Source organism: Nomascus leucogenys, chromosome 22a (genome assembly GCF_006542625.1).
Source record: "Nomascus leucogenys isolate Asia chromosome 22a, Asia_NLE_v1, whole genome shotgun sequence".
Lineage (NCBI taxonomy): Eukaryota > Metazoa > Chordata > Mammalia > Primates > Hylobatidae > Nomascus > Nomascus leucogenys.
The window spans coordinates 17,043,508-17,070,731 of NC_044402.1; the positions used below are offsets into that span (position 1 = coordinate 17,043,508).

The 27,224-nt window shown below is 37.7% G+C and overlaps 1 protein-coding gene across 12 annotated transcripts in view; it reads left to right on the forward strand.

Moving 5' to 3' along the window:
- EML5 (EMAP like 5) overlaps positions 1–27,224 on the forward strand; it is a 179,354-nt gene that overhangs the window by 41,226 nt on the left and 110,904 nt on the right. For all 12 annotated transcript variants that reach the window (XM_003260857.4, XM_030803912.1, XM_030803910.1 and 9 more), the window contains exons 8-10: positions 11,977–12,114; positions 23,563–23,819; positions 26,237–26,449. In XM_003260857.4, the coding sequence (XP_003260905.2) occupies positions 11,977–12,114; positions 23,563–23,819; positions 26,237–26,449 (608 nt within the window). The remainder of the gene's footprint in view (positions 1–11,976; positions 12,115–23,562; positions 23,820–26,236; positions 26,450–27,224) is intronic.

Consider the following 27,224-nt stretch of genomic DNA (forward strand, 5'->3'; position numbering starts at 1 on the left):
TCTTTTTTTTTTTTTTTTGAGACGGAGTCTCGCTCTGTTGCCCAGGCTGGAGTGCAGTGGCGCAATCTCGGCTCACTGCAAGCTCCGCCTCCCGGGTTCACACCATTCTCCTGCCTCAGCCTCTCTGAGTAGCTGGGACTACAGGCGCCCGCCACCACGCCTGGCTAATTTTTTATATTTTTAGTAGAGACGGGGTTTCACCTGGTCTCGATCTCCTGACCTCGTGATCCACCTGCCTTGGCCTCCCAAAGTACTGGGATTACAAGCGTGAGCCACCGCGCCCGGCCACCTCCTTCTTTTTAACAGGAATATAATATTTCACTGCATGGATATACTGTAATTTATTCAACTAATCCATTACTGATGGAAGATTAGTTTCCTCCAGTTTTGTGTATTTTAGAAATACAGGGCTTGCAGTGAATATCATTATACATTTGTCATTTTCTACATGTGTGAATATCTCTGATAAATGTTTAGCAGTAGTCAAAGGATGTGTGCATTTTAAATTTTGATAGGTAAGACCTTACATAGAGGCAGCAACAATTTATACACCTATTGTGAATATATTGCCAGTGCCTGTTTTCTCACACCCTTAACAGAACTAATTATAATCCCAAAGGGTGAAAAATAATACCTTGTTATATTTTGAAAATATGTATTTCTCTTTTATTTAGGGTTGTTGATTATGTTTTTATATGTTTAGAGGACATTTTTTTCTTTGACCTGTTCAAGCTCTTTGCCTATTTTCTATTAGTTCATGGATCTTTTTCTCTACTTGATTTTAAATAAGATCTAATGATATCTGTTTATGTATTAAAGAAATTAGAAACCTTGTCTGTGATAGTGGTTCTCAAAGTGTGGTTCCTAGACGAGCAACGTCAGCATTACCTAAGAATGTGTGAGAAATGCAAATTCTCAGGCCTTTTACAGGACCTAATACCAGAGCAATTTGTGATTTCAGAAGCCTTCCAAGTGACTACGATATAATCAAAAGTTTGAGAACCCCTGATCAATTTTAGGAATTGAGATTTGTTTCCCCCAGTTTGTCTTTTTTTCCCCCGATTTCATCTGTAAATATTTCCATTTGTACCTTTAAAAGGTATCTCAAACATCACCACAATACTGTTATCACACAGTGTTCTGTATCTAGCTAGTATAGAAATTCCAGATTGTCTCATAAAATATTTTTATGATTTCTTAAAATCAGCACCCAAATGAGCTTCATATATTGCGTTTGTTGATATGTCTTTTCAGTCTCTTTTATTCTACAGCTTTCTTCCTTCCCTTTTTGTTCTTCTTACAGTTTATTCAGGGTTTCCCACATTCTGGATTTGGCTAATTGCATACCCATAGTGTGTTTTAACATAGTCTCTGTTCCCTATATCCTGTAAATTGGTAGTTAGATTTAGAGGTTTGATAAGATACAGTTATGAATTTTCAGGATATTTCCTAGGTGGTGGTGTACTCCCGCTTGATGGTATGTAATGTGTAGTCTCTGTTTTTTCTAGTAGCAACCATTGATGATTATTGTCTAGATCAGTATTTCTCAACCTTTTTTCATTGTCACTTTCTTACATTTTTTTTCTTGATCACACCCTCTCTTTGAAATTTTAAGACCACAGACAACTGTGTATCTCTTTTTGTATTGTGGCCCCTTAAGAGAATGCAAACCATTGTAATATTTAAGATATTTTACCCCTAAGAATTCATTTTTACCCCCTTTCAGTAAATATTGCCCCTGTTGAGAATGCATGGCCTAAATCTATCATTTTAATAAGAGTTTCAAATGGTGGCATTCTAATACTTACATATATCACTCATTATTCATTTGTTAGCTGTAATATTTCTGTAAAGAGAATTTCTTCTCATCAATTATTTGTTTATCCTGGCTATAATAAAGGCAGAAAAGTGCTTAATTCTTTCCTATATTTACCAATTTTAAAAAGTTAGGTGGTTCCCTAGAATCCTTTCTATAAACTTTCCACATTTCTTGCCATTTTTTCTGTAGGGTTGTTGATCCTTTTCTCCTTTACTTTTAGCAGCTCTTTATATATTATGGATGTTAACTCTTTGCCTATAATGTAAATTGCAAGTAATTTCAATAGTTTGTTACTTGCTTTTTTTTTTACTTCGTGTAGGTTGTTTTAGGTAAGCAAAAATTCTTGTTGTTGTTGTTGTTGTTATTTTTTATATAGCTGAATTTATCAGTATTTTCTTTCATGACTTCCAGGATTCTATCATAGAGAAATCTTCCCCAAAATTATTTTTTAAAAATTTTCAATATATTCTTCCAGTACATTAGTGGTTATGTTTTTATGTTTAACTCCTAATCTATGTAAAGCTTCCTTTAGTGTAAGGAGTAAGATGGGGACTCAACCTAATTGTTTCCAGATAATTATTGATGTTTTTCATGGTACGCTAATCAGTCATGCCATTTACTGTCATTGTGCCAGTCTATTTTTGGGGGATGGGAGATGGCATAGGTCATATGTCTGTAAACCTACTGTGGTGGCTGCACCTCACTCTGTGCTCTGCTAGGAACTATTCATAATCCTTTCATTGTAGAACTGCTATTAACAAGTGCCACCGAGCTGCTGCCAATAGGACAGTTGTTTCTTTAAAAAGTAATTGTTCAGACTACTGTTTCTGTTATTGGTGGGCAATTTATTTGGAATAAAACAACTTCCAATGAAAACAACTAAAGATATTAGTTAAAATGTCAATCACCTTAAAAGCTTCAAAGAACTGACAAGATAGTGAGGAGCTATCCAGCCAATTTGTGAAAGAAAATGGGCATTTATGGGCATTGTGCCAAAGCCGCTTTTTGCCCTGAAGGCATTTTTCCTTTGGGTAAACTTGACCTTTGCTTATGGCTTTGTCTTGGAGCACAAGGGACAGACAAGACCCAGCATTTGCCAAAGAAGGATAGTCCAACATATGCTGCTAAAGCTATAAATTAAGCTCCAAAAAATATCTGCTGCAGATTTGTGTGGGAATGGAGACCTCACTTCTTGTTTTAAGTTGTGATAGCACAGAAGTATATAAAGCAGCTTGATATTGTTATTCAAATAGCATTAATTGTTCAAATGACTTTACCACAATGTAAGTTTCACATTACATTGTACTGCTTTTGCCTTATAATTTTAGGATGAGTTCATTAGGTAACAGTATTGAGTCTTCAGTAGAAGCTAATTTCCAAATCCATTCAGTGTTTAATAATATCACTAGAACCCGGGAGGCAGAAGTTGCAATGAGCTGAGATCGTGCCACTGGACTCCAGCCTGGGAAACAGCCAGACTCCATCTCAAAAGAAAGAAAGAGACCAATTCTTCATAATTCAGAAAAATTTCAATCTTGGTTCTGAGATCAGAAAATCACAACAAAACTTAACCACTGCTAAGCCATTTAACTGCTGTGTTAGCGCAAGTCAGGATTTTCTGCTTCTGTATCTGGCAAAAATTCACAGAGCTGAAAATGGCCATACTGCCCAAGGTAATTTATAGATTCAATGCCATCCCCATCAAGCTACCAATGACTTTCTTCACAGAACTGGAAAAAACTAAAGTTCATATGGAACCAAAAAAGGGCCCGCGTTGCCAAGACAATCCTAAGCCAAAAGAACAAAGCTGGAGGCATCATGTTACCTGACTTCAAGTTATACTACAAGGCTATAGTAACCAAAACAGCATGGTACTGGTACCAAAACAGAGATATAGACCAATGGAACAGAACAGAGCCCTCAGAAATAATACCACACATCTACAGCCATCTGATCTTTGACAAACCTGACAAAAACAAGAAATGGGGAAAGGATTCCCTATTTAATAAATGGTGCTGGGAAAACTGGCTAGCCATATGTAGAAAGCTGAAACTGGATCCCTTCCTTACACCTTTTACAAAAATTAATTCAAGATGGATTAAAGACTTAAATGTTAGACCTAAAACCATAAAAACCCTAGAAGAAAACCTAGGCAATACCATTCAGGACAGAGGCATGGGCAAGGACTTCATGTCTAAAACACCAAAAGCAATGGCAACAAAAGCCAAAATTGACAAATGGGATCTGATTAAAGAGCTTCTGCACAGCAAAAGAAACTACCATCAGAGTGAACAGGCAACCTACAGAATGGGAGAAAATTTTTGCACTCTACTCATCTGACAAAGGGCTGATATCCAGAATTTACAAAGAACTCAAACAAATTTACAAGAAAAAAACAACCCCATCAAAAAGTGGGCAAAGGATATGAACAGACACTTCTCAAAAGAAGACATTTATGCAGCCAACAGACACATGAAAAAATGCTCATCATCACTGGCCATCAGAGAAATGCAAATCAAAATCACAATGAGGTACCATCTCACACCAGTTAGAATGGTGATCATTAAAAAGTCAGGAAACAGCAGGTGCTGGAGAGGATGTGGAGAAATAGTAACACTTTTACACTGTTGGTGGGACTGTAAACTGGTTCAACCATTGTTGAAGACAGTGTGGCGATTCCTCAGGGATCTAGAACTAGAAATACCATTTGACCCAGCCATCCCATTACTGGGTATATACCCAAAGGGTTATAAATCATGCTGCTATAAAGACACGTGCACACATATGTTTGTTGTAGCACTGTTCACAATAGCAAAGACTTGGAACCAACCCAAATGTCCATCAATGATAGACTGGATTAAGAAAATGTGGCACATATACACCATGGAATACTATGCAGCCATAAAAAAGGATGAGTTCATGTCCTTTGTAGGGACATGGATGAGGCTGGAAACCATCATTCTCAGCAAACTATCGCAAGGACAAAAAACCAAACACCACAAGTTCTCACTCATAGGTGGGAATTGAAAAATGAGAACACTTGGACACAGGAAGGGGGATATCACACAACAGGGGCTGTGGTGGGGTGGGGGGAGCGGGGAGGGATAGCATTAGGAGATATACCTAATGTAAATGATGAGTTAATGGGTGCAGCACACCAACATGGCACATGTATACATATGTAACCTGCATATTGTGCACATGTACCCTAGAACTTAAAAGTATAATAATAATAAAAAAACATTAAAGCAGCTGTTATAACTACAAAAAATAAATTCACAGAACTGACAGTGGTTAAATCCACAGGAGCAAATGAAGTTCACCATTAATGCTATTGGTTAAAAAAAACAAGAGAGAGTCTTATTTTTTTCTTTGCTAAGTACGTGCTAAAGAATAATACAATGAATAAGCACAGGCTTTAAACCCCTTACGTTTTCATAATCTGTGTAAATCTCTTTAAGCCATTTTTTTCTATACATACTTTTTTCCCACTATCAGTTAGTTATAATTCATCTTAGCAGATTCCAATTTAGGTTGCATTGAATTAGTGTTTTCTCAATGATTTTGAATAAATTCTTGTCTGTAGTTGTTTCGTGCAGACTATTCATAAAAGCAAATTCTTGTCACTTCACACTTTGCATTGACTCCCCAAATAAACAATTGAGTAGTACCTGTAACATCTGTTAACTCATGAAGAATCAAGGAAAACCACTCAAAATTATTTGTTGTGTTTTTAAACTAATTATTGGTAGTGTTCCCAATATTCTCAACTTTTGGAGCAACTGTTCTCACAGAAAGGCTAACAGTCTTAAACAAGTCTGTTTTCTCTGGACATATTTCTTAAGCTGCTGCAATTCAAAATGATTTAAGTAATTCATTACCAATAAGTAGCTTTCCTTGCTTGGCTAACAAATCAACCACTCAGAAACTTACTTCTCTTGCACCCTCATTGTATTTTTAAATTTGTGAATAACTTCTGTGATGAGATATTCTGTTTTAAATTTTCTAATTTTTCTGAGCTTTCTTATGAGTTGAAAAATTGTGATGAGTACTTAGTCTGATAATGTATATTTGTATCCTTTTAGCACAGCTACAGTGTCATTGCATAATAAACCTAATGCTTTGCCATCTAATTCAAGAACAGTATAGTCCATGCTCCATTGTGCCTTAAAAATGTAACATTCTAAGTCCAGTATGAATATACATTGGTAAACGAAAATAATAACAAAATGTCACTATATGGTAATACAGATAGCCCTCAAAATTCTGTCAAGTTGTAACTGTGTCACTGAAAATTGTAATGTACTGAGGAGCAGTCCAAAGTGATGAGAGTGTATCATCTCTTTCCCAGTATCTCAACTCTGCCTCTGTAGTGTGATACAAAGATAGTATGTAAGCCATAGACAATACATTAAAAAAAAAAAAAAAAAAAAGACCGAGTGTGGTGGCTCATGCCTGTAATCCCAGCACTTTGGGAGGCTGAGGCAGGTGGATCACATGAGGCCAGGAGTTCAAGACCAGCCTGGCCAACATGGCAAAACCCTGTCTCTACTAAAATAGAAAAATAAGCTGGGCATGGTGGCACATGCTTGTAATCCCAGCTACTCAGGAGAGTGAGCCACGAGAATCACTTGAACCTTGGGAGGCGGAGGTTGCAGTCAACTAAGATTGCGCCAGCACTCCAGCCTGGGTGACAAAGTGAGACTCTGTCTCAAAACAAAACAAAACAAAACAAAAAACCAAATAAGTATATGCCTGTACTTCCATAAAACTTTATTTACAGATACAGAAAGTAGAATTTCAAATAATTTTCTTGTGTTTCAAAATTTTATTAAAACATTTTTTTCAACCATTTAAAAATGTAAAAATTATTCCTAGCTTTCAGACTGTACAAAAATAGGCAGCAGGCCTGGTTTGGCCCACAGGACATGGTTTGCTCTCCCTTGTAGTAAGAGCGTAGAATGTCACCAGCAAATATCATATTTAATGTTGAAGTATTGAAGATTTTCCTTTGAAATCAGAAAAAAGACAGTTATGCTCATTTTCACCATTCTGTTCAGCTATAGACTAGAAGTCTTGGTCAATATAGTAAGGCCAAATGTATATGTGTATAGCATATATATGTGTATATATATATGTACAGATACACGCACACAGATTGGAAAGGAAAAAACAACTGCCATTCTCAGTTGGTTATATATATATATATGATGTGTTTATATATATAGAAAAATCCAAAGATGAATTATTGGAATTGAACAGAGAATTTAGCAAATTTTCTGGATATGAAAACAATATACAAAAATCATTTTTCCTATAAACTAGTAATAATTTTAAAAATACTATAAAAGCATTTAGAAAATCTTAGTTTTGCTGATGTTTTTCTGATGTCTTGGGGGTAGATGCCTATTTGTTAAATTTTAGCCTTTGTTTATTTATAATGTAGTTATTCCTTGCTATTTTTGGGGGAGATTACTTCCAAGACCCCCTGCAGATACCATAATCTGTGGATGTTCAAGTCCATTATATAAAATGATATATAATTTGAACATCCTCCAAAATACAGTTACTCCTTGAACAACACAGGTTTGAACTGCATGGGTCCACTTATAGGTGGATTTTCTTCCACCTCTGCCACCCCTGAGATCGTAAGACAAGCCTCTCTTCTTCCTCCTCCGCAGCCTACACAATGTGAAGATGAGGATGTAGACTTTTGTGATGATCCACTTCTACTTAATGAATAACAATTATATTTTCTCTTCCTTATGATTTTCTTATGTTTTCTCTAGCTTACTTTATTGTAAGTATACAGTATTAGTACATATAATGCACAAAGTATATGTTAAACAGCTGTTTGTGTTATTGATAAGACTTCAGTCAACAGTAGGCTATTAGTAGTTAAGTTTTTGGAGAGCTAAACGTTAGACATGGCTTTTTGATGGCATGGGGATTGGTGCCTCTAACCCGTCCATTATTCAAGGGTCAACTGTACTTTAAATCTCTAGATTACTTATAATACCTAATGCAGTATAAGTGCTGTGTAAATAGTTGTTATACTATATTGTTTGGGGAATAATGACAAGAAAAAAAAGTCCACATGTTCAGTACAGATGCAACCATCATAGGCCTAACTACATTTTCCATCCATGGTTGGTTGAATCTGTAGTTGCAGAACCCATGGATACAGAGGGCCAATTGTATATGCATTTAAAGCTCCCAAAAGTTCCTCCTAAGTACTGTTTCAGCTATATTTCACAAGTTTTGATTTTAAGGGGTTTTATAACTTGAAAATAGTAACAAATCATTAAGAGTTCATCTTTGTCTTTGTCTTTTAGATTATATGGAAGTATAATTCTTAATTTTCAAACAATGGGTATCTTCTAGTTATCTTTTTTGTTGTTGATTTCTAGCACTGTAGTCTGGAACAGATTCTGAATTTGGATAGATTTAAACGCTAGACTATATGTACATAAGGATATATACATAGGTGTGTCTACACACACACACTCTCTCCCTTTGGTCAGGGTAGAAATAACCTAGCTGAAAGTGGAAGAATCAATGTTACTGCATTATTTAAAAATGCATTCTATTGGTGAGTGCGGTGGCTCACACCTGTAATCCTAGCACTTTGGGAGGCCAAGGCAGGTGGATCACCTGAGGTTGGGAGTTCGAGACAAGCCTGACCAACATGGAGAAACCCTGTCTCCACTAAAAATACAAAATTAGCCAGGTGTGGTGGTGCATGCCTGTAATCCTAGCTACTTGGGAGGCTGATGCAGGAGAATCACTTGAACCGGGGAGGCGGAGGTTGCAGTGAGCCGAGATCACACCATTGCACTCCAGCCTGGACAACAGGAACAAAACTCCATCTCAAAAAAAAAAAAAAAAAAATCAAGGTTTTTAACTTCTTTGCCATGGGTTCGAACTTCCTCCTTTAGCTCAGAGTAGTTTGATCGTCTGAAGCCTTCCTCTGTCAACTTGACAAAGTCATTCTCCGTCCAGCTTTGTTCCTTTGCTGTTGAGGAGCTATGTTCCTTTGGAGGAAGAGAGGTGCTCTGATTTTTAGAGTTTCCAGTTTTTCTGCTCGGTTTTTTCCCCATCTTTGTGGTTTTATCTACCTTTGGTCTTTGATGATGGTGACATACAGATGGGGTTTTGGTGTGGATGTCCTTTCAGTTTGTTAGTTTTCCTTCTAACAGTCAGGACCCTCAGCTGCAGGTCTGTTGGAGTTTGCTGGAGGTCCACTCCAGACGCTGTTTGCCTGGGTATCAGCAGCGGAGGCTGCAGAACAGCGGATATTGGTGAACAGCAAATGTTGCTGCCTGATCATTCCTCTGGAAGTTTTGTCTCAGAGGAGTACCCGGCCGTGTGAGGTGTCAGTCTGCCCCTTCTGGGGGGTGCCTCCAAGTTAGGCTACTCGGGGGTCAGGGACCCACTTGAGGAGGCAGTCTGTCCATTCTCAGATCTCCAGCTGTGTGCTGGGAGAACCACTACTCTCTTCAAAGCTGTCAGACAGGGACATTTAAGTCTGCAGAGGTTTCTGCTGCCTTTTGTTTGGCTATGCCCTGCCCCCAGAGGTGGAGTCTACAGAGGCAGGCAGGCCTGCTTGAGCTGTGGTGGGCTCTACCCAGTTTGAGCTTCCCAGGTGCTTTGTTTACCTACTTAAGCCTCGGCAGTGGCGGGCACCCCTCCCCCAGCCTTGCTGCCACCTTGCAGTTTGATCTCAGACTGCTGTGCTAGCAATGAGTGAGGCTCCGTGGGCATAGGACCCTCCGAGCCAGGTGCAGGATATAATCTCCTGGTGTGCCGTTTGCTAAGACCACTGGAAAAGCACAGTATTAGGGTGGGAGTGACCCAATTTTCCAGGTGCCGTTTGTCACCCCTTTCTTTGACTAGGAAAGGGAATTCCCTGACCCCTTGCACTTCCCAGGTGAGGCGATTCCTTGCCCTGCTTTGACTCACGCACAGTGTGCTGCACCCACTGTCCTGCACCCTCTGTCCGACACTCCCCAGTGAGATGAACCCAGTACCTCAGTTGGAAATGCAGTAACCAAAACAGCATGGTACTGGTACCAAAACAGAGATATAGACCAATGGAACAGAACAGAGCCCTCAGAAATAATGCCACATATCTACAACCATGTGATCTTTGACAAACCTGACAAAAACAAGAAATGGGGAAAGGATTCCCTATTTAACAAATGGTGCTGGGAAAACTGGCTAGCCATATGTAGAAAGCTGAAACTGGATCCCTTCCTTACACCTTTTACAAAAATTAATTCAAGATGGATTAAAGACTTAAATGTTAGACCTAAAACCATAAAAACTCTAGAAGAAAACCTAGGCAATACCATTAAGAACATAGGCATGGGCAAGGACTTCATGTCTAAAACACCAAAAGCAATGGCAACAAAAGCCAAAATTGACAAATGGGATCTAATTAAGCTAAAGAGCTTCTGCACAGCAAAAGAAACTACCATCAGAGTGAACAGGCTACCTACAGAATGGGAGAAAATTTTTGCAATCTACTCATCTGACAAAGGGCTAATATCCAGAATCTACAAAGAACTCAAACAAATTTACAAGAAAAAAAAAACCCCATCAAAAAGTGGGCAAAGGATATGAACAGACATTTCTCAAAACAAGACATTTATGCAGCCAAAAGACACATGAAAAAATGCTCATCATCACTGGCCATCAGAGAAATGCAAATCAAAACCACAGTGAGATACCATCTCACACCAGTTAGAATGGTGATCATTAAGAAGTCAGGAAACAACAGGTGCTGCAGAAATCAGAACACTTTTACACTGTTGGTGGGACGGTAAACTAGTTCAACCATTGTGGAAGTCAGTGTGGTGATTCCTCAGGGATCTAGAACTAGAAATACCATTTGACCCAGCCATCCCATTACTGGGTATATACCCAGAGGATTATAAATCATGCTGCTAGAAAGACACACACACGTATGTTTACTGTGGCACTATTCACAATAGCAAAGACTTGGAACCAACCCAAATGTCCATCAATGATAGACTGGATTAAGAAAATGTGGCACATATACACTATGGAATACTATGCAGCCATAAAAAAGGATGAGTTCATGTCCTTTGTAGGGACGTGGATGAAGCTGGAAACCATCATTCTCAGCAAACGATTTAACGCAAGGACAAAAAACCAGACACCACATGTTCTCACTCATAGGTGGTAATTGAACAATGAGAACACATGGACACAGGAAGGGGAACATCACATACCAGGGCCTGTTGTAGGGTTGGGGGAGGGGGGAGGGATAGCATTAGGCGATATACCTAATGTTAAATGATGAGTTAATGGGTGCAGCACACCAACATGGCACATGTATACATATGTAACAAACCTGCATGTTGTGCACATGTACCCTAAAACTTAAAGTATAATTAAAAATAAAAATAAATCAGTGTATCACACTACAGATGCAGAGTTGAGCTGTTGGGAAAGAGATGGTACACTCACATCACTTTGCACTGCTCCTCAGCTCATTACAAATTTCAGTGACACAGTTACAACTTGACAGAATTTTGAGTGCTATGTGCATTAGCATATGGTGACATTATTATTTATCACCAGTGCATACTCATCATGTTGAAATGAGATGAAAAAGATAAAATTGGACTTAGAATGTTACAGTTTAAGGTGCAATGGAGCATGGACTTTACTATTATTCAATCAGATGGCGAAACATTGTGTTTATTATGCATTGACACTATAGCTGTGCTAAAAGGATACCAAAACAACAACAACAACAACAACAAAATGTAGCCAGGTTGGGTGGCACATTCCTGTTGTCCGAGCTTCTTATGAGGCTGAGGCTAGAGGATCGCTTGAGCCCATGGGGTCAAGGTTATAGTAAGCTATGATCATGCCACTGCACTCCAGCCTGAGTGACAGAGTGATGTGATGTTGCCAAAAAAAATTAAAAGTAAAAGATTCTGTCAACTTCTGTCATTTAAGCATGAACAGTTCCCATTTTCATAGATAATATCTTGCCACAAAACAGATAGTTAAGATATCTAGATTTATCTTAATTAAGATGAGATTATTTTAACCAAAATATTTATTATTAAAGTATGCATTAGCTAACTATTCTTTTTTATTTTTAAAATTAAATTTTACAGGATATGGAGCCTAGTAGATCATGCATTAATAGCAAGGTGTAATATGGAAGAACCAATTCGTTGTGCAGCTGTCAATGCAGATGGAATCCATCTTGCCCTTGGAATGAAGGATGGCTCATTCACTGTACTTAGAGTAAGGTATGGTGTTAGGATAGAAATAGAAACACATAGTAATTTTCTCTTCAGTGATACCAAATATAGAATATGTAATACTTTTTGTTTTTACCCATTTATCCTTTTCCCCTTCTTATTAATATATCTATTTCAGATGTTAATTTCATCAAGTATAAAAATATATTTATAAAAATAGCTTTGTCTGAAAAATAAACTCAGAAACCTTGGTTTGGAGGGTTAAGAATGCTTAATAGATTACTGGCTAAAATTTTGAGCTATAAAATTTGGGTCTCAACTACCTTTTCCTGTTAGTATAGATTTTCGGTAATGATCCCTCTCCATTTAACAAGCTGAGGCTGTTAAAATGGGTTAATTTGTTGTTGTTGTTGTTGTTGTTGTTATTTACAGCTTTATGCTTTAAAAAATGCTTCCATCTCTTCTTTTGAGTAATTAGAAAAATTTAAAGAATTTGGTAAAGCAGTTAACATTTTGTGTTGAATTATAGACAGATAAATTCAATTGAATTCTATGCAGCCAATAAGAAATTTGCTGTAGATCCACACATGTTCACAGGATAAGTACTTGTGAAATCTTTCTTCTCTACCTCAGTGAATGGTAAGATCCTTCACTCAGTTACTCAATTCAGAAACTATTAACACAGTTCTCTCTTTTGCCTCCCCTGCATAGTTAACTAAGGAGTTCTGGAGAGTCTACTTCCAAAATAGCTCTCATATTAATCTTCCTTCTATTCTCACCATTGTACTCTTGTGTAGGCTTCTGTCATCTACTAACTGGATTGGTGGAATAGCCTCTTAGCTGATCTTCTTACCTCCTGTTTTGCTTCCCTCAAGACCTTTCTTCACTCCACAGTGATGGTGATTCCTTTTAAAACACATTTGTGTGCTTTCCTCTTATTTCTAAAGTATGATAAAGGCTTTGTACTGTCCTTAGGATGAAGCTCATAATCCTTCACGTGGTATGTAGTGCCCATCTTTCCAGCCTATTTCTCAGTACCCCAGTTTCTTTCATCTGTAGGAAACTCCTTTCCTATATCACCGTGCCGTACAGTGTATCTTCAGAACTTATTCACTCATTCTAACTGAAACTTTGTACTCTTTAACCAACATCTCCCCATTATGAACAGATACATTATGTTTTCTTGTACTTCAGAGCTTCTACACATGCTGACTCCCCTTTCTGAGACCAGTTTTTATAAAGAGATATGCTGAGACTTTTCTTTTAAATTAACATCTTTTATTGTAAAACATATAATATTTAAACACATTTCAACCATTTTTAAATGTAAAATTCAGTGCCATTAAGTACATTCACATTGTTGTGCAACCATCACCACCCTCTAGCTTCAGAACTTTTTCATCTTCCCAAATGGAAACTCTGTACCCAGTAAAAAATAATTCCCATTCTTCCATCTCCTAAGCCCCTGACAACCATCATTCTACTTTCTGGGTCTCTATGAAAGGCACAATTTGACTACTGTAGGTACCTCACATTTTAAAAAATATGAATATAACATTTGAATATAAATTAAAGCTTTTCCTCCAGAGTGCTATAAATATGTCATATTACTTTATTTTGTTGTGCTGAAACAGCTTCTTAAACAGATGAAAGACTATGAAACCTCCCTATTGGGCTATCCATACTATTATGATTTGGGCACTGATTTGATCATTGATTCTAGAATCTCTGTAACTATCATCATCTAAGATTAAACATTTGTTCTTTCTCATTGGTGGTTTAATTTCTTTGGAGGCTGCTCTTCAGTTTTGCAGGTTAGAAATAATAAATAGAAACACCTGGTCATTACTTATGAATAATAATATTAATGATCAGCTTCATTTTTTCTTTTATGTAAGAACTGAAAGTATTGGGAGTACTGGAATTGGAGTGCTCACTTACAGAGGTTTTACAAGAATTTAAGATGCATGTAAAACACCTAAGAATTCCTATCATATAGCTGATACGCATTCAAAAGTAGTGATTTTTTTTTTAGTTATACATTTACTTGCCCTTTCTGAAATGCAGTAGACTGGATGAAAAAAATTTTATTCCTAATAAGGCTGTATTTTAGCACCTGAATCCAACATTGCTAATAGTATTGAAAGGGTTATTCTGATTAATAAATGCCTTTAAAGGTGAACCACAAAATTCTAACTCACAAAATGGTCTTCTTAATCCATCTGAATTTACCTGGTTACTATTTCTTCTTGATTTGCTTTGTATTCTCCATATGGTAAAGCAGGATTCATTACTAAACATAACTTTTTTTTTTTTTTTTTTTTTTGAGATGGAGTCTTGCTCTGTCACAAGGCTGGAGTACAGTGGCGCAATCTCGGCTCACTGCAACCTCTGCCTCCCAGGTTCAAGCAATTCTCCTCCGTCAGCCTCCCGAGTAGCTGGAACTATAGGTGTGTGCCACCACGCCCAGCTATTTTTTTTTTTTTTTGTATTTTTAGTAGAGATGGGGTTTCACCATGTTGTCCAGGATGGTCTTGATCTCATGACCTTGTGATCTGCCCGCCTTGGCCTCCCAGACTGCTGGGATTACAGGCGTGAGCTACTGTGCCTGGCTCATAACATATTAAAGTACAAGAAAATAGAATGAATTAGAATCTCACATCATGATTCACCATAAGGTGGTGTGCCAGGGTAAAGCCACAATATCTTCTTAAAACTTATCTTTTTTTCATAATAAAAACTGTTAACAATTTTAAAATTATTTTGTAACCAGTGTGGCTTTTTAAAATTTTATTTTTGTGCCCCCCCCAACTTCATTAAAACATAATTGACAAATAAAAACTGTATATATTTACGACATACAACATGAGATTTTGGTTATACATATACTTTGTGAAATGATTACATCAAGCTAGTTAACGTATTCATCACCTCACATACTTAACCACTTTAGGGGGTGAGAACATTTAAGATGTGTCTTAGCAATTTTCAATTATATTCTACATTATTATTAACTCTAATCACCATGCCATACAGTATATCTTCAGAACTTATTCACTCGTTCTAACTGAAACTTTGTACTCTTTAACCAACATCTCCCCATTTCCCACCTGTACTAATCCCTGTTAACCACCAATCTACTCTCTGCTGTTTGACTTTTTTAGATTCCACATATAAGCGAGATCATGCAGTATCTGTTTTGCTCTGCCTGGTTTATTTCACTAAGCATTATGTACACCAGGTTCATCCATGTTGTAGCAAATGACAGGATTTTCTTCCTTTTCTAAAATTATTTTTTAAAATTTTTGTAGAGTCTGGGCCTCACTAAGTTGCCTAGGCTTGTCTCAAACTCCTGGCCTCAAACAATCCTCCCGCCTCAGCTTCTGAAAGTGCTGGGATTACAGGCATGAGCCCCTGTGCCCAGCTGATTTTCTTCCTTTTTAAGAATGAATAGTATATCTATTTCTTTATTCATTTATACATTGATGGACACTTAGGTTGGCTTGAGGGAAGGGGTGACATGAGTAATGTAAAACTGTCCTTCCCTCCTTCTTCAAATAGGTCTTTTCCTTATTGCTGTGTTACATACAGACTCTATAATCTCTCACCATGTTTTCTTAGCTCTTATGAACATATTTTTTATTTTAATTTTTATTTTAAGTTACAAGGTACATGCGCAGGACGTGCAGGTTTGTTAGGTAGGTAAACATGTGCCATGGTGGTTTGCTGCACCTATCAACCCATCACCTAGGTATTAACCCATTTATGCCGGAGGTTGCAAATTATTTTTTTTTATGAAAAATCAGACCTTGGCAATGACCTTGAGCAGTAAGATATAAATAATTCCCACAAGCTTAGCGTTCCAGTAATGGAGCACTAGGCACAAATGGTTTGAGCTCAGTATACATTAGCTATTTTTCCTAATGCTCCCCCTCCCCTCACCCCACCCCTGAAAGGCCTCTGTGTGTTGTTTCTCTCCCTGTGTCCATATGTTCTCATTGTTCAGCTCCCACTTATAAGTGAGAATATGCGGTGTTTGCTTTTCTGTTCCTGCATTAGTTTGCTGAGGATAATGGCTTCTTGCTGCATCCATGTCCCTGCAAAGGACATGATCTCCTTCCTTTTTATGGCTGCATAGTATTCCAGAGTATACATGTACCACATTTTCTTTATCCAGTCTATCATTGTTGGACATTTGGGTTGATTCCATGTCTTTGTTATTGTGAATAGTGCTGCAGTGAACATACACATGCATGCATCTTTGTAATAGAATGATTTATATTTCTTTGTGTATATACCCAGTAATGGGATTGCTGGGAGAAGTGGTATTTCTGGTTCTAGATCTTTGAGGAATTGCCACACCGTCTTCCACAATGGTTGAACTAATTCACATTCCCACCAACAGTGTAAAAGCATTCCTATTTCTCTTCAACCTCACCAGCATCTGTTGTTTCTTGACTTTTTAATAATTGTCATTCTGACTGATGTGAGATGGTATCTCAACGTGGTTTTGATTTGCATTTTTCTAATGATCAGTGATGTTGAGCTTTTTTTCATATGTTTGTTGGCCACATAAATGTTGTCTTTTGAAAAGTGTCTGCTCATGTCCTTTGCCCACTTTTTAATGGGGTTGTTTTTTCTTGTAAATTTAAGTTCCTTGTTGACTCTGGATATCAGACCTTTGTCAGATGGATAGATTGCAAAAATTTTTTCCCACTCTGTAGGTTGCCTCTTCACACTGATGATAGTTTCTTTTATTGCACTGAAGCTCTTTAGTTTAATTAGATCCTATTTGTCAATTTTTGCTTTTGTTGCAGTTGCCTTTAGCGATTTCTTCATGAAATCTTTGCCCATGCCTATGACCTGAATGGTATTGCCTAGATTTTCTTCTAGGTTTTTTTATAATTTTGTGTTTTACATTTAAGTCTTTAATCCCTCTTGAGTTAATTTTTGTATAAGGTGTAAGGAAGGGGTCCAGTTTCAGTTTTCTGCATATAGCTATCCAGTTTTCCCAGCACTATTTATTGAATAGGAGATCCTTTCCCTCTTGCTTGTTTTTGTCAGGTTTGTTGAAGATCAGATGGTTGTAGATGTGTGGTCTTATTTCTGAATTCTCTATTCTGTTCCATTGGTCTATGCATCTGTTTTTATACCAGCATCATGCTGTTTTGGTTACTGTAGCCTTGTAATATAGTTTGAGGTCCAGCAGCATGATGCTTCCTGCCTTGTTCTTTTTGCTTAGGATTGACTTTGCTGTACGGGCTCTATTTTGGTTCCATATGATTTCTTAAGTAGTTATTTTCTAATTCTTTGAAGAATATCAGTGCTAGTTTAATGGGAATAGCATTGAATCTATAAATTACTTTGGGCAGTATGGCAACTTTCATGATACTCATTCTTCCTATCCAGGAGAATGGAATATTTTCATTTGTGTTCTCTTTTATTTCCTTGTACAGTGGTTTGTAGTTCTCCTTAAAGAGGTCTTTCACTTCCCTTATTAGCTGTATTCCTAGGTATTTTATTCTCTTTGTAGCAATTGTGAATGGGAGTTCGTTCATAATTTGGCTCTCTGCTTGCCTGTTGTTGGTGTATAGGAATGCTTGTGACTTTTACACATTGATTTTATATCCTGAGACTTTGCTGGAGTTGCTTATTAGCTTAAGAAGCTTTTGGGCTGAGACGATGGAGTTTTCTAGATACAGGATCATGTCATCTGCAAACAAAGACAATCTGAATTCTTCTCTTCCTATTTGAATACGCTTTATTTCTTTTTCTTGTCTCATTTCCCTGGCCAGAACTTCAATACTGTGTTAAATAGGAGTGGTGAAGAGAGGACATCCTTGTCTTGTGCCAGTTTTCAAGGGGAATGTTTCCAGCTTTTGCACATTCAGTATGATATTGGCTGTGGGTTTGTCATAAACAGCTTATTATTTTGGGGGATGTTCCTTCAATATCTAGTTTATTGAGAGGTTTTAACATGAAAGGATGCTGAATTTTATCAAAGGCGTTTTCTGTCTGTTAAGATAATCATATGGTCTTCATTTTTAGATCTGTTTATGTGATGAATTACGTTTATTGGTTTGCGTTTGTTGAACCAGCCTTGCATCTTGGGGATGAAGCCCACTTGATTGTGGTGGATAAGCTTTTTGATGTGCTGCTGGATTCAGTTTGCCAGTATTTTATTGAGGATTTTTGCGTTGATATTCATCAGGGATACTGGCCTGAAGTTTTTTGTTGGATCTCTGCCAGGTTTTGGTATCAAGATGTTGCTGGCCTCATAAAATGAGTTAGGGAGGAGTCCCTCCTTTTCAATTGTTGGGCTATTTCAGAAGAAAGGATATCTGCTCCTCTTTGTATTTCTGGTAGAATTCAGCTATAAATTCGTCTGGTCCTGAGCCTTTTTTGTTGGTAGGCTATTTATTACTGCCTCAATTTTAGAACTTGTTATTGGTCTGTTCAGGGATTCAGCTTCTTCCTGGTTCAGTCTTTGGAGGGTGTATGTGTCCAGGAATTTATCCATTTCTTTTAGATTTCCTGGTTTACATGCATAGAAGTGTTTATAGTATTCTCTGAAAGTTGTTTGTATTTCTGTAGGGTCAATGGTGATATCCCCTTTATCATTTGTTATTATGTCTATTTGAGTCTTCTCTCTTTTCTCCTTCATTAGTCTAGCTAGCAGTCTATTTATTAATTTTTTCAAAAAACCAGCTCCTGGATTAGTTAATTTTTTGAGGGGCTTTTCATGTGTCTATCTCCTTTGTGAAGGTATTTTTATGCATGGATGATTCAAATTGGTATTTCTGCAAGGGGACTAGCATTGGAAAGTCCTTTTCTACCATTTTGCTGTCCTCACTTCCCACCATTTTCTGTTAAAAAAAAATGCTCATATCATAGAGTCAAATGAAAACTTGCAAATATTTTAAAATAGAAAATTATATATACACATATGGAACTTTGACTTATAGTAAGCTACATTGTGTTATCAACAGCAAACTCCTCAGAGGCACCCATTCCTTCTCATGAATAGTGAGAGAGACTTCATAATAGTGGAAGAGCTTTATAAGCAAGGCTAATAAATTATGCTGAAGATGGAGTAAGGTTTCCTACAGGGTATGGGATAGACTATTAATAGTTGTAAATATATAAAATTGTCATTTTATTTATTGATTGACTGAGACAAGGTCTCACTCACTCTGTTGCCCAGGCTGGAGTACAGTACCACAATCACAGCTCACTGCAGCCTCCAACTCTTGAGCTCAAGCGATCCTCCCATCTCAGTCTTCCAAGTAGCTGTGACTACTTGGAAGTAGCCACCATGCCTAGCTAATGTTTTAATTTTTTGTAGAGATGTGGTCTTGTCATTTTGCCCAGTTGATCTCAAACTCCTGAGCTCAAGCAATCCTCCTGCCTTGGCCTCTGAAAGTGCTGGGATTACAGGCATGAGCCACCATGCCCAGTCAAATTGTCATTTTAAATTCTACCAATGGCTAGCCACTTGTCTCTCTCTGACAGTGTTACTACCACATTTTATCAACTTTAAAAAGGGATTGTGATAGTTTTTGCTGAAGAAATCACACATTCACTTAAATTTTTTTTCAAATTATTTGTTTTTCCTGCTGTGCGTCTTGGGAGTAGTAAGTTCCAAAAGTTGTCTCCTGGCTTTAAAAAAGTAACTCTTTGTGTACATCCATTATGTTTTCACATCAAATGGTTGGTTGCACCCCCACCAAAGAGCCCTATTAGAACATGCTCAATGTGTCCCATCTTAAGTTTCATGCCTCAAACCAAAGTCTCTCTCTCTTACATCACATTTCTACTTTCCTCCCTTTCACAGGAGTATTTCTCATAAAACTGTCTAACTTTATTCTCTTTTCTTCTAATTAACTTATCAACCTCTATCCTCATTCCTATATGGCTTCTGCTTTCAGCTTTATGTTGAAAAACACTCACTAATTGTACCCTATGTCCCTAAAACTAGGAGACGTTTTTCACTTCTCATTTAGCTTGAATTCCCAGCAGTATTTGATTCTCTTAACCACTTGCTGCTTCTCAAAATGCTTTCTCCCTTGGCTTTTAGGTGTTTGTTCTCTTTCTGTTTTCAGCTTACTTCTCTAGCCCCATTTTCTTCATAGGCTAATTATCTTTTGCCCAGCAAGTAAATATTAGAGTTCCTCAAAGCTCCGGCCTAGACTTTCTCTTCTTTTTACTCTATATTTTCTCCCTAGATAGTCTCATTCTGCTAGTCTCATTCTGCCTCTGCCGTCAGTTACCACGCATAGCCTGATGACCCCGGATGCACAGCTCCAGCTGTTATCTCAAAACTCGAGCTATGCATATCCAGTTACTTATTTAACATCACTTGGATGTCTCAAAGGCACCTCCAACTCAGCATTTCCAAAACTGAACTCATGATATCCCTCCCAAACTGATCATCTGTCCATGGGCCCTATCCTAGTGAATGGCACCATTATCCATGTTCCTAAGCAAAAACCTAGGTGTTTTCCTTGATACCTCTTTCTCCTGAACTCACCATCTGTAATCCATCACCACCACATCCTGTTGATTTTCCTTTCCTAATTAATTTTCTAGGAACATTTTAATTAAGGTTTGTGAATAAGATTAGAATTATATCTTTAACCTATAGTACGTATTATGTCCTATAATAGTATGGAATATAATACTACATTGTATTTTAAAGAAGCTCACTTTTTTCTGAAGTCTGAGAAACCATCATCTGTGGTAACCTTTTAATTGGTCTTGAACCTATTACTATGCTCCTTTAATTTGTTTTGTTGTTGTTGTTGTTGTTGTTTTGAGACGGGGTCTCGCCCTGTCGCCCAGGCTGGAGTGCAGTGGCAGGATCTCAGCTCACTGCAACCTCTGCCTCCCGGGTTCAAGTGATTCTCCTGCCTCAGCCTCCCAAGTAGCTGGGATTACAGGCGCATGCCACCACACCTGGCTATTTTTTTTTTTTTTTTTTTTTTTTTTGCCCCCCCCCCCCCCCCCCCCCCCCCCCCCCCCCCCCCCCCCCCCCCACACCCGGCTAATTTTTTGTATTTTTAGTAGAGATGGGGTTTCACCGTGTTAGCCAGGATGGTCTCTATCTGATCTTGTGATCTGCCCGCCTCAGCCTCCCAAACTGCTGGGATTACAGGCGTGAGCCACCACACTCAGCCTTATTTGTTTTTTACCTTGGAACCAAATCAGTGATCTGACTGGTACATCTTATCCTAGCTTAGCCTCACAAATTAAGGCCAAAAATCTTAACAAGACATATGAGGCCCCCGCTTCATGATTCTCCCTCAGCCTCCCTCAACAGACTGAGTTCACACCAAAGTCCCCTTGCTTGTGTCCATTCAACTCCGTCACAAGCTGAACTTGAATACTTTCTCTTGCCATCAGCTCTTTCACATACTGTTGTCTCTGCTGAAACATGGGTCCTTTACCTCCAGTTCTGTCTTCTGCTGAGCTAAATCTCATTCATTCCTCAGAACAAAATGGAGACATCATAGCTATCTGCTCCACTTCCTTTGATATGTCTCCCCAGAATCACTCAGCTAGAAATGATTCTTCTGTTGTATGCTCTGATCAACTCTGTACCTTTACTTTGTGATGTATTATGAACTGTTCATGTATGAGTGTTCCCAGGCTTTTGCCTCCTTCTGCTTCTTAAAAGAAACCATAGTGATCATATATTAGTCTCCCAGAAGACTTAATTCAGAATGTTTTAAAAAATTAACACATTTTCATCTAATAGTTGTCGTCTTTGCTTTAAATTTGTCAGAGAAACTCTTCATGTGAGAGAGTAGTCATATAATTCATAATATTGACGTAGCAATATTATTCATACTAAAAAACCAATCAGTCAACCACAGTCTCTCTCTGTTACCTTCTACCGTGTGTGTGTGTGTGTGTTTGTGTGTGTGTGTGTGTGTGTGTGTGTGTGTGTGTGTTGGTGAGCAGGGGACATGTTAACAGAAAACCTTGGATATAAGACATTCTTCTCTTATTAATTGGGAGCAGTTAAATCTCTAGAACAAAAATGCTATAAAAAATACCAAAATACTTCTGAAGAATTTTCCAGGAGCATTTTAATGAAGGTCATGAAGATTATAATTATAAAATTTTAAATAAAGGAGGCATAAAAAGTAAAAGCTGCCAAATAGTGCCTTAGACTTTTCTTAAAAATCTTACTCCATATAGGGAGGGAGGAATGGATGGATGGATGGATATGGAGCAAAGGGCAATAAGGTATATGGATTTAATGTTAACTTGAAGGAGTCCCTGGGAAATGCAGAGGCAGCTGTATGAGTCTATGCATAGGAAGAGGACCTTGCAAGTTGCAGAGGCAAAAGTGATGTTGACAAGGGAAACTTTAAAAAAAAGTACAGAAGTTTCAAATAATACGATCTTGGATTTATCTTGGGGCTCATTTTTCTATTTCTATTTCTAACACTATGTTGGTTAGGGTAATCAGTAAGTACTGTAATTAACAGGCCCACAGCTGTATAGTGACTCAAATACAACCGAAGATTAATTCTCGCACATGTAACAGAAGTCAATGAAGGCAAAATTTTTCTGGAGAAAAGTCTCTGACACTGATTGAAAATAAGAATTTTTACTTCCTCCTACTTTTTCTCCCTCCCTCTGCTTCCCTTCCTCCTGCCCACAAACTCCACAACTTTGGAAACTCCGTGGTGTTTTACTACATATTTATCCATTTTTTGGCTGTTACTAATATCTGTATTATTTTGTAAACTCAATAAGAAGTCATCATTGAAAAAAAGTTCCACTTCACTGGTCAACATGGTCCCTAAGGGAGGAATGTGTGTTCTACTTTAAAATGTCAAAAAAATTAGCCAGCTATGGTGGTGTGTACCTGTAATCCCAGCTACTCGGGAGGCTGAGGTATGAGGTGAGAATGGCTTGAACCCCGGAGGTGGAGGTTGCAGTGAGCCGAGATCATGCCACTGGACTCCAGCCTAAGCAAGAGAGTGAGACTCTGTCTCAAAAAAAAAAAAAAAAAAAAAAAGTATTACTGAAGTAATATAGACGAATTCATCCTTTATTATTTCCTAAATGTAATTTTGCACATTTAGCTCCTTACAAAAAAAAATTGTTTGAAAATTATAGTGTTTAAATTAAACATTTTTCATAAACTCCATATTTACAAAGAACTTCTTTTACCATAAAAATCTATTACTTTATTTTCTTTATTCTTTATTAACTCCAGAAATTTAGTGTGGATCTCTGAAGTACTAAAAGTAATTTAGAAACTGAAATTCAGCATTTTCCTATACGTCTGGCATATATTGTTTCCATGTATTTCTGTTCAGCAACGTATTGTTGCTGAATTAATACTACTTGTGTTATTTATGTTTATTTTATAGTTTATAAACACTTGATACAGCTTCACAGTCATTTTAGACATGTTTGAAACGGAATTAATTCTGTTGTGACTTCTGTTCATGTAGTCTTATTTTTTCTTTTTAACAGAGATATGACGGAAGTTGTACATATTAAAGATAGGAAAGAGGCAATTCATGAGTTAAAATATTCACCAGATGGAACTTACCTTGCTGTTGGATGCAATGACAGCTCGGTTGATATTTATGGAGTTGCTCAGCGTTATAAAAAAGTTGGCGAGTGTTTGGGATCCCTTAGTTTCATCACTCATCTGGACTGGTCTTCAGACGGTAGATATTTGCAGACAAATGATGGAAATGGGAAAAGACTTTTTTATAGAATGCCAGGTAACAATTTCTAGCAAATTATAGATTTGTAGTGCCTATACAATATTTTAGAGTTTTACTGGAAGCAGAGTGTAAGTTACATTTGATCATAGGAAATCAAAGAAGATCTGAGCTAATATTTCAGGCACTGTAGACTTTTCTGTAAGGCTGCCTTATTATATTGAAATCCTTTTGGGTTTTTTCTCAACTCTATTGAGGTATAATTGACATTAAAAATTGTATATATTGAAAATGTACAATGTAATGTTTTGATATATACATTGTGAAACCATTTCCACAATCAAGCTAAATGATGTATCTGTCACTTCACATAGTTACCATTTTTCTGTGTGTGTGGTGAGAACATTTAAATTCCACTCTCTTAGCAAATTTCAGGCATATCATACAGTAACAGCATTATTAACCGTAGTCAATAAGCTGTATATTAGATCTTCTGAATTTATTCATCCTGTGTAACTGAAACTTATATCCCCTTATATCCACCCCAGCCCCCACCAACCTCTACCTCTCCCAGTCCCTGGCAACTACTACTATAAATCCTTTGGTTCTTAATTAAAACTCCTTTGGCTGGAGGATCTAAAACAGATTCTCTTTTTATTGAATACCATACCAAGAGCATAGTGTATGGTAAAGTACCACTGTATCTTAGAGAGTCAAAAATGCCATTTTTATGGGTGGAGCTAATTAAGTGAATTACTAATTCACTAATTACTAATCATTAGAAATGTGTGACCAATAAATTTTTTTGTGTTTCTCTCAAATAAACTTTGCAGGCTGGGCATAGTGGCTCACACCTGTAATCCCAGCACTTTGGGAGGCCACAGTGGACCGATAGCTTGAGCCCAGGAGTTTGAGACCAGCCTGGGCAACATGGCGAAACCCTGCCTTTACTAAAAATACAAAAACTAGCCGGGCGTGGTGGTATGCACCTGTGGTCCCAGCTATTCAGCAGGTTGGGATGGGAGGGTCATTTGAGCTTGGGAGAATGAGGCTGCAGTGAGCCGTTATGTTGCCACTGCATTACAACTAGGCCACAGATTAAGAGGCTGTCTCAAAAAAATAAACAAATAAACTTTGCAAATATTAATAATATAACTAACTAACTTTGAAAAACAGAATTTCAACCAAAGATTTTAAAAGAGAGGAATAGGCTATGTGCAGTGGCTCACGCCTGTAATCCCAGCACTTTGGGAGGCCGAAGTGGAAGGATCTCTTGAGCCCAGGAGTTTGAGAACAGCCAGGGAACATGGTGAGACCACATCTCTACCAAAAAAAAAAAAGAGCAGGCTGTGGTGGCATGCACCTGCAGTGGGAGGATCATTTGAGCTGGGAGTTCAAGGCTGCAGGGAGCCAAGATCGTGCCAGTGAACTCCAGCCTGGGTGAAAGAGCAAGACCGTGGCTCTAACTAAACAAATAAGTAAATAAATTAGCAAGTGAGTGAGTGCATGAATGGATGGAATAAAAGAAGAATCATCAAAATATTACCTCTTAGTATTTTTTTTTTTTTTGAGATGGAGTTTCGCTCTGTTGCCCAAGTTGGAGTGTAGCGGCATGTTCTCAGCTCACTACAGCCTCTGCCTCCCGGGTTCAAGTGATTCTCCTACCTCAGCCTCCCGAGTAGCTGAGATTACAGGTGCCCACCAAGATGCCCAGCTAATTTTTGTATTTTTAGTAGAGATGGGGTTTTACCATATTGGCCAGGCTGGTCTTGAACTCCTGATCTTCAGTGATCTGCCTGTCTCGGCCTCCCAAACTGCTGGGATTACAGGTGTGAGCCACTGCACCCGGCGACCGCATAGTACTTTATTTGTTGTGACGCTTAGGGAATTAGTCACTATATTCCAAGAACCTATTGTGTAAAATTAGCTGTATAATTCAATTAATGCATCTCCCCAAAAGTTTTTCATTAACAGTCTATATGTAATGAAGACTGACTGGGTCCTAAAGTCCTCTTACCTAATGTAAATACATTATCCTACACTCATCCTTTCTTCTTGGTCTTTTCCAGTTCTCTGTTTTTCCTCAGCTGTGTATCTTAGGCTTCTTTTTTAATACCTGATTTGCCACTTTCTCATAGCTTTTACCTTTTTTATAACTTGCCCTGTTATGACTAATCTGCATCATTTTTTAAATAGGGTTCAGTTTTATTCTCCACATAAGTGAACCTGCTAAGCTAATCATTCGAGGCAATGTGTGTCTCTGAATCAGTGTAATTTTTGTAGTAGCTTTTTATAAATTTCTTGCATTTAGTTTTCTTTTCTCTTAACCCAAACTTACCTACCTATTTATATATTTTCCTCTAAGTGGGGTGGGAAGATACATTAAATTTTGGAATTTACTATGTTCTCAGTACAGTTTAGGCTTGAGAAAATCAAATGAAATAACTTCTTAAATTAAGACTCTTATTTATTTTTAGGAGGAAAAGAAGTGACAAGTACAGAAGAAATAAAAGGTGTTCATTGGGCTTCATGGACATGTGTTTCAGGACTTGAAGTAAATGGAATTTGGCCCAAGTATTCAGATATCAACGATATAAATTCAGTAGATGGAAATTATATTGGCCAAGTTTTAGTTACAGCTGATGACTATGGAATTATAAAATTATTCCGGTATCCATGTTTAAGAAAAGGTACCTTTTCTTTCAAAATATTAAGTAACCTCTCTCTCACAGAAGACTTTTATGTTCTTGCAGAAAATTAGTCTTGAGATAAATTAAAGGATTTCATATTTTTTAAATTTACACTGATTGGTGAAGGGTTTCATTTTGCTAATTCAAAAATTATTGTCATATGCTGCATTTATTTTGGTCATGAAGTTTTATTAGAAAATTCTTTTTGAATTCATATGTTGTTATGAATGCACTATATCTCTTTTCAAAGAAATATTTTTCTTTTCACTTCGTGAATTCTTTCATAGAGTCAGACTGTACAATGATGGTAGTTTTTTTTTTTTTTTGAGACAGGGTCTCGCTCTGTCACCCGGGCTGGAGTGCAGTGGTGATCTCTGCTCACTGCAGCCTCCACCTCTTGGGTTCCATCAACCCTCCTGCCTCAGCCTCCCAGGTAACTGGGATTACAGGCATGCGCCACCACTCGCAGCTAATTTTTGTATTTTTAGTAGAGACAGGGTTTCACCGTGTTGGCCAGGCTGTGTCTTAAAGTCCTCACCTCAGGCGATCTCCCCACGTCAGCCTCTCAAAGTACTAGGATTACAGGCATGAGCAGGGTCTGATATGGTTTAGCTTTGTGTCCCCAGCCAAATCTCATTTTGAATTGTAATCTCCAGGTGTTAAGGGAGGAACCTGGTGAGAAGTGATTGGATTATGGGGGCACTTTCCCCTATGCTGCTGTTGTGATAGTGAATGAATTCTCACGAGATCCAATGGTTTTATGAATGGTAGTTTT